The sequence below is a fragment of the Macrotis lagotis genome, chromosome 3 (assembly GCF_037893015.1).
Source record: "Macrotis lagotis isolate mMagLag1 chromosome 3, bilby.v1.9.chrom.fasta, whole genome shotgun sequence".
Classification (NCBI taxonomy): Eukaryota; Metazoa; Chordata; class Mammalia; order Peramelemorphia; family Peramelidae; genus Macrotis; species Macrotis lagotis.
The window spans coordinates 300,643,004-300,656,453 of NC_133660.1; the positions used below are offsets into that span (position 1 = coordinate 300,643,004).

At 32.1% G+C, this 13,450-nt stretch overlaps 1 protein-coding gene across 1 annotated transcript; it reads left to right on the top strand.

The window, feature by feature from the left end:
- Positions 1–12,293: 12,293 nt before the first annotated feature.
- Positions 12,294–13,223, top strand: LOC141516975 (olfactory receptor 4S2-like). The gene has a single exon (XM_074227923.1). It carries the CDS (start codon positions 12,294–12,296, stop codon positions 13,221–13,223), a length of 930 nt encoding a protein of 309 aa, XP_074084024.1.
- The last annotated feature ends 227 nt before the right edge of the window (positions 13,224–13,450 follow it).

The window sequence follows — 13,450 nt, forward strand, 5'->3', positions numbered from 1 at the left end:
TGAGAAAATACATTATTTAACTGCATTCTTCAGTCACTATTTTCTACTCAGAAAAAAAAAGAAGTTTAATCATTCACAAATGCCAGAGTTGGAAGGTCCTTTGAGATGAACTAACATATGAACTAACAATCAGATTTATATTTGTTTGAACCCTGTATTTATTTCACTTAATCATTCCTACTTTATCTGATTCTGTTTCTCACTCTTCTTCTCTGTGTCCTTCTGTGTCTGTGTCTTTGCATGGCACTCTCTCTACTTTCTCCTCCTCTTTCTTTCTCTTCCTGTCTTTGTGAAATTTAATTGACTCATTGGATAGAGAACTGGCCTTGGAGTCAGGAGAATGGGAGTTCAAATCCAGGTCCAGAAATCTGTCACTTACTAACTGTGTGATCTTGGGGAAGTCACTTTAATCCTAATGATCTCAAATCCAGTATTATCTCCAGTAGTCCTGATTTATACCTGGCCACTGGATCCAGATGGCTCTGGAGGAGAAAATGACACTGATGACAACACAACATCCACCTCACTCAAATCCATTTTATGTGCTTGTCATGGCATCACCTCCCTGTTATTATGATCTTCTTTGAGAATGAAGGACAAATATCTTTATTACTCTTTGTTCTGTTCTGTATTTAATTCTCCCTCTGTCTCTTTTGGTCTGTCCTTCTCCTTCCCTGTATATCTTTTTCTCTTTCTCTTTGTTCCCCTTTGTTTCATCATCTCTTTCTATGCCTGGCACTTTGATACAAAAAGAAAGGAAATACATTAAAACTTTGATTTTCTACTTCAAAACTTTGAAAAATTAAATAATCATTTACTATTTACAGTCTCATATTTCTCCTTTGGAAAATGAGAAATACTGTATAACAGTGCTTCTAAGATTACTTCTGTGGGAGATTTCTCCATTTCTTTCTAAGTAGCTATAATTCCTCATTTTCAGACCACAGTACTTTGTATCCATTCAGTTGTGTTAGGACCTGATATGAAAAATAAACAACACTGAATTAGATTCAGGATTTCAGATTATTTGGATAAAGATAATGATAGATACAGATAGATCACCTATCAGTCGCAGGTCTCTATAGTTTCCTGAAGTCTACAATATCTAACCATTAGAAAAAAAAGACACCTTGCTGGAAATGGCAGTCTCCATGCAATTGCCTCCATTTTTTGTTTATGAAATTTTGTTTGTTCTAAAGCACTTAATAGCTATTTCTCCAAAAGATTTAAGATGAAGAAATCTAAAACTTTCTTAATAAAAATGGGAAAAAAGAAGATAATGCAAGGGGAAGTCAAAATCTTGAAGGTATTAAAAGGATTGAATTGTCAGAGTATGGAAACCATGGCTCACCCTTATATTTATCTAAGGGAGAATCAAAATGAGGCAAAAAGGTAAGTGCTAACTTGAAGAAAAGCGAGAGAGAGAGAGAGAAAGAGAGAGAGAGAGAGAGAGAGAGAGAGAGAGAGAGAGAGAGAGAGAGAGAGAGAGAGAGAGAGAGAGAGAGAGAGAGGCTATCTTTACCTGTTGAAGAATAGGGGTAATATAGATCTATCCAGTTCTCATTAAGGGAGACTGGAAAACTGTTGACTGATGGAAAGTGAAAGGACAGCACATCACTTCATTGTGCTCTACATATCCAGGCTTGTCATGTTTCTTTACCAACAGTTCATATTCACTTGCCCCCAAATTAAATAAACTGATACCCTGCTGCAAACATATGCTCTTTAGAAAAAAATCTTCACATTGTTTTCTCAGACCATTAAAATTAGCTTCAGTATATTGTTGTCATTCAATTGTTGTGCTCAACTTAACTTTGCACTTGCATTTGTTTATTAGTCTTTGTTTTTTACTTTCCTGTGTCAATGTTTTCGTGCTTTAAGTTACCCATGGTCATAGATTGTTAATCAACTGTGGAAGAGAGATGTGGACAAGAGAAACCAGAAAATTAAATTATATTTAAAGATCTTTACCATCCTTTTATTTTTGATTTCCCAAAGGCACTTAAAATAATGTTAAGAATATCTTTCTTTTTATAGTAATGGTTTAATATTTCATTTCCCCTAAAATTCCCCCTAGATTTTAGATTCTTCTATTTAATAAATTAGAATTGTTTCCTTATTGTATCCTTTCTTAAGTCAATGTATTAACTTTAGCTTGTCATGATTATGAAAATAAAGTTAATCAATTTTACTATTGAATTACTGCACTGATGGAAAAATAGAAAAACTTAAGGCATTTTAAAATTATTACAACATATAAAGATATATAACATATTTGAAGTCATAAGCACAAATGAATTTGAGTAATTTGCAAAAGGATAATATTGATGTATCTCATTTTCTTTTTTAAAAAACCTTTTATGTATTTTTAAATCACATGCAAAGATAATTTTCATTGAGCTTATTTCGTAAAATTTAGAGTTTTACATTTTTCTCCTGCCCTCCCCTCCCTCCTCCCTCCCTTTGATAGTAAGTAATCTAATAAAGTTTTTGCACATTTAACTATGGCAAACATATTTCTAAATTAATTGTGTTGTGAAAGAAGAATCAGAAGGAAAAGTAAAAAGTAAAACAAATTTAATAAATTGAAAATAACAAGCTTCGAGCTGCATTCAGACTCGAGAGGATCTTCTATTAATATGGAATATATATTTTCCATTTTAAGTGCTTTAGAATTATCTTCCATTACTGTCCTTGAATCATTGCTCAGAAGAGAAATCGGTCATGACTGATCATCACAAAATGTTACTGTCAACCTGTAGAGTGTTCTTCTGGTTCTAATCATTCAACCAGAATTCATTCAAGTCTTTCCAGGTTTTTCTGAAGATCGGCCACTCATTATTTCTTTTTTTTTAGGTTTTTCAAGGTAATGGGGTTAAGTGGCTTGCCCAAGGCCACATGCCTAGGTAAATATTAAGTGTCTGAGGTCTGATTCGAACCCAGGTATTCCTGACTCCAGGGCTGGTGCTCTGATTCACTATGCCACCTAGCCACCCCCACTCATTATTTCCTACAGAACACTTAATTTTCAAAGTATTCCTTGAACTAGGTAAACAATATTCTTAGATTTACCCAAATTTGAAGATATAGAATGATTTAATCTAATAATGCATTGCATATTTGAATAATATGGGGACAAATTTTACATCTGCCATGGTGTTGTTGATGAATTTATTATTATTTTGTTATTGCCCATGAATTACAATTCTTGTGGATATTTAAAAACTATTTGAAGTACATGGAAAATCAGAGGAATGTAACAGAATGTGTTCTGTTGGGACTTTTTGTGAACAAGAAATTCAAAATGATATTCTTTGTAATTTTTTTGTTATTTTGTAATTTTTATGGGGAACTTCATCATATTTATCACCATCTCATGAAGCCATCTGTTCCAACAACCCATATATTATTTTCTGTCATTTGTCCTTAAAGGATCTAGCCCATATATATTCTGCAGTGTCTGGATTTATAAAAGATTTTGTTGCTAATGGGGAAAAAATATCCTTAATTAGTAATATGACTCAGGTCTTCATGACTCACTTCCTGGTTGTGTTGAGTCAAGCATCTTAGTGTTTTGATCACTACGTTGCCTTTTGTAAACCTTTGCACTACAGGATCATAGTGAATCCATGGAGATGTAACACTGTGATACCAACATGGATGGGGGAGGGTGACCTTTTTGCCTGCCATTGCCCAAATACTCATGATTACTAGATTACTAGCAATTGTAGCTCTAACCAAATAGATCACAATATATATAATGTCAAACTGATTTTAAAAATTGTTTCTGCAAACATTCTACTGGTATCTTAGTCATAGCTAATTCTTACATGATAGTGTTAATTAATTTATTGCCTTTGTATTATCAAACAATGTCCTATTATACAATCATAGAAACTATTCATCAGAAGGTTATTGCAAAGCCCTTTCCTCTTCTGGTGCCCATGTCATGGTTGTTGCTCTGTTCTTTGTGCCCTATATTTTTGTTCATCTATATACTTCAAATATCAACAAAAATAATATTTTATATGTTTTACATTGTCATTGAACCCTTACTAAATTCACTCATCTACACGCTGAAAAATTCAGAAATTAAGAATGCCATGAAGAAGAAATGATCAAAAATTTGATGATATTTAAATGAAAAATAGGTTTTAATTTTATTTTTTTCTTCTTCTTCGTGTCCTTGGTGAATAAATGGGTATTCTGTACCAGATGTAGATAGAAGGAAATTCTTCTTTTTATGAAAAAAATACAGTACATGGTGAAAACCAGTAGTAAATCCTTATCAACCTTGGTACAGCTATTGGTATTTGCCACAAGGATTTTTATAATTCAATCACTTCATAATTAATATATTATAGAAAGACTAAACAGAAAGAATAATCTGTCATTTTTTTCTTCTCCCACATTACTCAATATCTGTATTCCAGAGTGTTTTCTTCTTCTAATCATGACAAAAAAAGAAAACTGTGATATAGGCACATGCTGTCTCAGCTGGCTGTGAAGTAACCATTGTTTTCCATTGACACCTAACTACAACTCTCAAATCCACAAATATTTATCAAACACATATTCTTCTTCAGGCACTGTACAAAGCACTTGGGATAAAAATGCACATTAACAGAAATATAGTCCTTGCCTTCAACAAGGCATTCTAATGGTGAACAATAACATATAAAAGAATGGTAGGAATTTGGGGAGAGAATAAGGGAGATTTACATAAATCTAGAGTGTATGATAGGAAATGAAATGCAAGCTTAAAAAAAAAGTCAAGTGAAGTAATTGAGCAAAATTGGCTTGTCTGAATCCCTTAAAAAAGATGATGAAATAGGAACTGAACATTAAGAGAAAGGGATTATATAAGTCATTAATAATCTTTCAGAATCATAGGTAAATGAATAGTGTTTAAATAAATAAATACCGAGAAACAGCAGAAGACTTAAAAGAGAAATATCACTGTCCAATTTAATTTTCCTTTGAACAAAATACATTTAAAGGATAATTTCCTGTGTCCCTTTTGTTTTTATTCTCATTAATGGAAATATATTCTTTGAAAAGAATTTTCCTATATTTAAAAAAAAAACTTCATCAGAAGTTAGACAGCTCTAATTTTCTCTTAAAATCAACAAGTTGTGTAATGAATGCTGGGTTGGTAATGCTGGATTTGGAATCAGAACTACCTGAGTTAAAAACATGCCACAGATATATATTAAGTATGTGACTTTACATAATTATCTTAACTTTATCTTCATCAACATCATGAACTTCATCATCAACATGATAATCATCATCATCATGTCCTAAGTAATCTCAATTCAGCCAGTCAGAATGAAACTCTAGTGAAATTAACTTATCTAATGAGGAAGACGAGTTACAGATTCTTATACTATATACATTTGTACTGTGCACACACAGACACACAGACACACAGGCACACAGACACATAGACATATAAGTAGGGACAAACTATAATTACATGAGCTAATACATGGTTCTAGCATCATTCCTTTTTCTTCCACAGCAGAAATTAATCCTTCAAATATGCACAGAGAAATAACTGTTAAAAACTAAAAATAACTTGTTAAAAAAAGTCTCACTTTTTAATCCTTCAATCTCTTTGGATAAAACATTGAAGGATGATGTGAAAATGAGGAGCAATAATCACATTTCTCCTCCTATTTGAATATTGTCACTATACCTAGTAATAGAGATTTCATCAGTCATCATTCTCCTTATAACAAGATATACCTGTTTTTTCTCCTTACCTTTATTATTCTACTATTGTGCTTTGTCTGCTGTATTTAGTAAACATCAAGACCTTTGAGGTCAGGGAATTCTTAATAAGAAGCAGAAAAGAAATGAGACCTCTACATTGTCCAGGTACTTTTTAAATTCCTTGAATAAATTCCTAGATTGACTGATGCATTTGTCTGAAATCCATCTTAATCAGGATCAATGTTATTTTCCCCATCTTTTTGTGGATCAACAGCCTTTGGAATTATCTAGACTGTTCTTTATTCTACCAAACCATGACCAATATCATAAAATTATTTAAGTGAAATTTTTTTTTTTTATTTGGGTAAAATAATTCTTTCTTCTCCTTTCCATTTTTTCCAATAATTTTCTAAGGCAGAAAATAGAAGCTGAAAGAATTAGGGAGTGAATTGATAAGTAAATGTCTAGTATTCACAAATGGAGTCTATAGGAAGGAATGCTGTGAGCTAAGTCAGGAAAGGAAGGAGCATGAAGAATTGCGTTGTTTGTTGTATATTTTGGACTTTGGATTTTGCAAAGTACGCAATTAGGTCTCATTTAAGTAATATAAACAAAAAGTGATACAATAATATTATAAACTAGGAAGGATCCCCATGATAATAAATAGCAGATTATAAGGATAGTTCAAGGAAAAGATCTAGAGACCAGAGACTTTTTAAGATGCTATTGAGAGAGTCCAAGCTTGTTATAAAAAGTTCCTATGCTATGATTATGGGAGTCTCAATAAAAGGCTATGAATTCACAGGTATTTCAAAGATTTCATTTACATTGCTTAATTTTTTATTGAAAAGTGGGAATTATGAGAGAAAAAATGATTAATAAATAGAAAGATTAAAAAAGTATAATGAATTTGTCATGACTTATTTAAACTTGATTGCTTACCATTCTCCTCCCTTTTTATTTTTGAAAACACAGATTTTTATTAATTTAAATTATGTTAGCAAATGTTTTTTTGTTATTTCAATGAATTAAAAATATTTTGAATAATATTTATTCAAATTTCTAAACATCTATAAATACTGGTAAACCAAAATATATAAATGAAATCACTTTGTATATCTATATACTTTTTTGTAAAGTTGAAAGGAATCAGAAGTTTAAAATGTTTGCCACTTGTGTCACCAACCTAAAAATGACAACTTTGAAGAATATAATGAACAAAATGGAGATATAAGTTACTTTATAGAACTAGAGAAATTAAATAATTTCATATCTAAGATTCAAGGGGGCCTTGAAAGGAAAAGGAATTATTAAAAGGAGAAAACATTTATAGATGGAAATAAAATAATAACTGAAGACATTTCATAAATTTAGAATGATGCCTAATGGCGACTATGTGATCTCCCCACTTTGGCTAAACATCAATTTTGTAACAGATAATTTTGCGTTTAAAAGTTGGAAAGGTAAAAGTGATGAATGAATGTGAAATGTCTTAAGTGACAAGTTATTTTAACTGTTAGTAAGCAATCTGCAGTTATAGAAGATTTCTGAGAAGCAGAATGATGTTGTAAATCCTTAATAATATACCTCTTCTCACTCTTACTTAAGTATCAAGTCCCAAAAGAAAAGAAATAAATGGAGTTAAGATGTTCTATGAATCAACACTAATTCATGGAAAACTGATAAGTACTCAATTTTGTAATTCACATTCCATAACCAGCTGTTTCAACTAGATAAAAGTAAAGATAGTTGTTGCTATGAAAGGGAGAATATTTTTAATCTGGAATATTCTATTAGAAAAATATAATATCATCAATAAGATTGGATATTATTGGGACTCATAATAAAATCACTGATTTTGACATTTAGAAGAGAACCCAATGGCCTTTGATACATCTGTATTTATATCTATCTATGTATCGATTATCTATCTATCTATTTATCTATCTACAAAAAATATTGAGAGAAAAAATTATACTTTTGAAAAAAATAGGAAAAATATAGGAAATGAAGATATGTATGTATATATATATATGTGTGTGTGTGTGTGTGTGTGTGTGTGTGTGTGTGTTTGTGTGTGAGTTTAATATATGAATTTTTTAATCCAAATATGATCTGAGATACCTACTAACTATGGGTAACAGGGAAAGCCATTGAGTTTCTACCAGTCTCATTGACCTCAACCAGAATAGTATTTATCACTCAAGAATTTTTTCTATGCTATTAATATTAAATAATATTGTAAGAATTATATAAACATAAAAGACACAATTGACAACCATAATCTTGAAAATGTGCAAGATCATGGATCCCTTTGTCTCTCTCTGTCTCTTTCTATTCCTTCTCTTTGAGATTATTTTGATTTTTAAGAAATATGTTTGTTTTTCTCCCTGAGAAATTCCATCCATATTGAACCTAATCATATATATATGGAGCTATCATGTCCACTTTACCTTTTTTTCTTTTCCAAGGTCTTGATATTCTATTGCTTTATGTTATCCTCATTTGACTTGGAACAAGGGCTTTTAACCAAACTGGTTGCTCAATTCTCCCCAGTCTTTAAGTTATCAGTATCCTTTTAAACTGTGGAACTAAGACTTGAATACTGAGGGTACACAGAAGTTAATATTTCCCTGTACCTCTACCACTATTGATTCAGCCTAAAATTACAGTAGCTTTGTGAGTGGTATTTCAAAATGATTCATGTTTACATTGTGAGCAAGCAGTTTATAAAACATGACCTAACCATGAATCTTTTATTTTGTATTTATTAAATTGACTATTTCTTCCTAATTGCTAAATTTTGTTTTTCTTATTAAATTCCAAAGTAACCAATGTAGCCCAATAGACTAATACAGCTGAACCATATCGAAACATAATTGGGAAATATTTAACGAAATGAATAAAAAATGCAACATACAGCAAAATCATCTGTGTTGTTAGTGTTATGCCTAATGGAAATGTCACTGTGTATTTCAAAAAGAATCAGAATAGTGTCTTCCTTCCACTAACCTTCTTCAAGGGAGACTATAATTCCTGCCAAATAGTACTGGAGGAGTGAGGATAACTATTTGGAGATACATAAATCTTAGACAAAATTGATGAAGCAAAATGGAAACTAATGGGAATTTAAACTAATGGAAATAAAGTTAGATGACAGTATATTAAGTGATAAATGATTATTTTTAAAATGAGTATGCCTTCCTTGGTATTGATTTGTTTGAGTCAGGTCCAAGGAAAAGAAAAAAGTTCTGAAAGTTTTGTTTCTCCATCTACACCATCTGACAAATAGCCTCCTGCACTGATATGAAACTTCCAGACATTTTTTAAATTCTAAATAGGAGTTTGACTTGGGAGTGCATAAGTGCAAACCCATGGGATTGGAAAGGGTGGAGCTAACAAGCAACATTTATCCGAACCCATTTGAACCTAAACAAAAGGAGTCAAAAAAAGAAACAGGGAAAAATGACTTCCTCCACAACAAAGTTTGCTGCTGTACCATAAATCTACAATTTGATGGATTGCTTTAAAATGCCTCTGGGCATCTATGCCCAAATCTTTAAAATCAAGGAGGTCAGATTTGAACCCAGGTATTTGAACTCAGGTAACAGATCCTTAGAAGTTTATTACATCGAAAACTTTTTTGGGTCATCCAGAACTTTGACCAAATATTTATCCCTCTCCAGATTCTATCTAAGAAAAAAATGAATATTCTATGATCATCAGTCCTCCTTGACACATTCCAATGAATAAACATTGCCCTGAAGAAGACCTCTTTCTCTTTCAGGTAATGAAAAACTTTTGAATGCATGGTATATACATCATATCTAGATAGGGATTGTAGGAAGGGTGAGGTAACAGTATAGATTTCTTGATACAATGTGTTTTTTAAGGACATCCTGAATGAAACAGTCTTGTCATCTGGAATAATGTAAATTCCTTCAAAGCTAGCTAGCTAGCAAGCTAGTTAGATAGATAGATACATAGATAGATGTATATCTATATGTATATATATAATTTCCATGGCATTCAGTACTACTTTGATTGTTACTTTGTCTATGAGGATGTTTCACGGCTTTTTTTTAAAATATACCTATTGTAGTTTTCCTTAATATGAACATATGCACCATGGAATTAGGGCAAGAAAAGGATTAAAACCCTTGTAGATAACTGATTAAATGATCTTCACAATCATGAATCCTTGAATCAGTCAGAGATTTGGGAAGGCTTCTTAATTAATGGTCATATTTTAATCTGGATATGAACAAAGATTATTTATTGACCTTGACTCACTCAAAATTTGGAGTATGGAATGTTCTAAGATTCAAGAATGGACAGATGCAGTTACATCTAAACTTTATTTGCTTTTTCACCTTCCAGCAGCACTGCAGTGCTCTACTCAAGTAAGCATTTCTATTTTTTTTAAATGACTTGCCTAAGCTCAAATAGCTAGGTAATTATTAAGTGTTGGAGGCCAGATTTGAACTCAGGTACAACTGATTCCAAGGCCAGTGCTGTACTCACTGTGACACCTAGGCGCCACTTAATTAAGCATTTCTTGCAACAATAATGTGCCATATAATTGCTAAGGGCCATAAAGATTCAAGGGATCAGGCAGGATAGTTCAAGCCCTGAAGAGTCAGGGAAAAAATGGTATCAAATATAACCCTCGACTGATACTATCTGGATACCCCAGTTATATCACATTAGCTATAAGTGCTATTGTGTTATTTAAGATGATAGATTTCAGGAAAGCACAAAGATTTTTTCTATTGAAATTTTCTATGCAAAACACAAAGGAAAACTACAAAAAATTCAACAATAAGCAAAAACTGATAAACAGAACAAATTTAATTTAGATAAATTATTATATCATTTATAGCTAATTATTATTTATGAACCTTTTGCCCATTTCTATTAAAATTTTACTCCTAAATATGTCAGTTTCTAAAGGGCAACAGCTCTGTTTCTGATTCTAAAGTCTCTATCATTCCTTTTCCTCCTTCTCTCTGTCTTTCAATTGCTATCTGTTCTTTCTCTATCTTTAGTTCTCTTACTGTTTCTATTTATCTGAATTTTCCCTTCTCTCTCTTTTTCTCTGTCTTTTGAACTTTAGTCCCTGTCTTTGTTTCTTTATGTCTCATTCTCTATCTCTGTTTCTTTAAGGAAAAATGGCAAACAAAGATTCAAGGGAGCTACATTAAAGTTCTGCTTTTTCTATTTCAGTATTGAGGGAACTTAGACAATCCTTCACTTTTTAGAGCCTGAGATTCTGAGGATTCTCCTCACCTAGATTCTTTCAACTCTTTCCATTTAATTATAATTGTTCATTAATGGGCCACCTAGTTCATGAGTGCTTTGACTCTATCCAGACAGAGGAAACTGCTAGACAACAATATGGAAAAACTCTCAGCACTGTCCTGGGCTCAGTATATCAGGTTATCTGGATGAAAATGACCATCACCACAGATAATTCTCCCATCAGACTCAGTCCCAGTTTTCTGTAGTCTTCTGTAGCTGTAGTCTAATAGATTTAGTGTTTTCTTAAAGTGCAGGATTAAATATTGTCTTTGTTCTATGGTTTTTTGTGCAATCCTTTCTTACAAAGACCTTTGTAAATATTTTCTAGAAAATAAGAAACAAGGAATGTACAATTATATTAGTTAAAATAAGACAATAGAAGATTTATGTAAATGAAAGTCAACTGCTTGCAGAACTGGGAATTTTGAAAGTATCAGAACATGGAATTAGTAAGTATAGAAAAGAGAAGTAAGGGAGATAAATAGAAGAGAACAAAAAGGGAAAGTAGAAAGTTTTAACTGTAGAAATATACAAGTATCACAGATGCATTCAATACATAAAAAAGAATTGAATAAAAAGTGAGTAATTATGGATTGGTAGAGAGAGAGAAGGGGCAGCACATCATTTCATCTTGCTCCAAAATCCAGGCTGGTCAGGATCCCTTCTAATACTCCAGTTTCCATTTCCCCAGTGTTTAAAGCTCACACCAAGCATACGCTTTTTAAGACATTTTAAAAACTATTTTAATATCTTTCATTATAATGACATTTAATCATTTAGCATTCCATTTTCCTTACACATTATTTTTTTTTCATATTCCTATTATATAATAAATATTTGGTAATTAGATATTATACATCAATGCATTTTTTCCTTTGCTAAATCAATGTATTAATTTTGGTTTTGTTATTATTAAGTTTACACATAGTTAATGAATTATATTTTTAAATTCCAATCCTAAAGGAGGTGGTCACAACTTTTAAAGATACATAACTTTTTGAAACTATATGAATAAGGGAAATTTAGTAGCCTGGGTAATAATAATGTCCACATATGTAATTTTCAAAGAATTTCTTGGACCGAGCAGAAATAAATATCTTTCTGACCTTTTCAAATTTAAAGCTATAGAATGATCAACTCTAATAATGTGTTATTCCTTGATAATCTCAGAATGAACTTCATATGTACCATGATGGTTGTGAGAATTTATGGTTTTCTATGTGATTTCAGATGAATTATAATTCACCAGGATATTTATAAACTATTTGAAGTACATGGAAAATCAGAACAATGTTACAGAATTTGTTCTCTTGGGACTTTTTATGAACCAGGACCTCAGAAGGATTTCTTTTGTAATCTTCCTATTTTGTTACTTTGCAATTCTCCTGGGAAACTTAATCATCTTTTTCACAATCACACGTAGCCATCTTATCCAACAACCCATGTACTATTTTCTGTGCCATTTGTCCATAATGGATCTGGCATATACATCCACTATTGTTCCTAGGCTCATCAGAGACATAATTGCTAAGAAAAAAACTATATCCTTTATCAGTTGCATGACTCAACTCTTTACTGCTCACTTACTGGCTGCTCTTGAGATGTTCATCTTGGTATGCATGGCTTTTGATCGTTATGTTGCCATTTGTAAACCCTTACACTACATGATCATAGTGAATCGACAGAGATGCTATATAATGATCCTTATGGCCTGGGGGGTGGGCTTTTTGCATGCAATACCTCAGACATTCATGGTTGTTAGCTTACCTTTCTGTGGTCCTAATCAAGTGGATCATTATATATGTGATGTGAAAGCCCTTTTAAAACTTGTCTGCACTGATACACGCATCCCTGATATCTTAGTCATTGCCAATACTGGAATGGTTGTCTTGGGCGCCTTTCTGGCCTTGGTGGTATCTTACATTGTCATATTTTACAACCTCAGGAACCATTCATCAGAGACTCGACGGAAAGCCCTCTCCACTTGTGGTTCCCATATCACTGTTGTTGTTTTGTTCTTTGTTCCCTGCATTGCTACTTACATCCTTCCTTCAAGTGTAAAGCAAAACGATAAGGAATTGTCAATGTTTTACACAGTCATTGCGCCCATGCTGAACCCTCTCATCTACACATTGAGAAATACAGAAATGAAGACGGCCTTGAGGAAGTTGTGGGCAACAAAAATTCATTTAGCATTCAAATAAAATATATTTGTTCTGATTTTTATTTTAAGCCTTTTGTAGAAACGAAGACTTGCCACTAATTTACACCAATATTTCAGTGATGAATCTTATTATGCTTTTTTCCCTTTTTGTTTATTTACAACATCAATTAACATCATTTTGTTTAATTCCCAAATTCCCCTCCCTCTTTTCCAACATTTTTTTTTACTAATTAGGCAGGAAATGTATCAGTCATAAATGGAAAATCA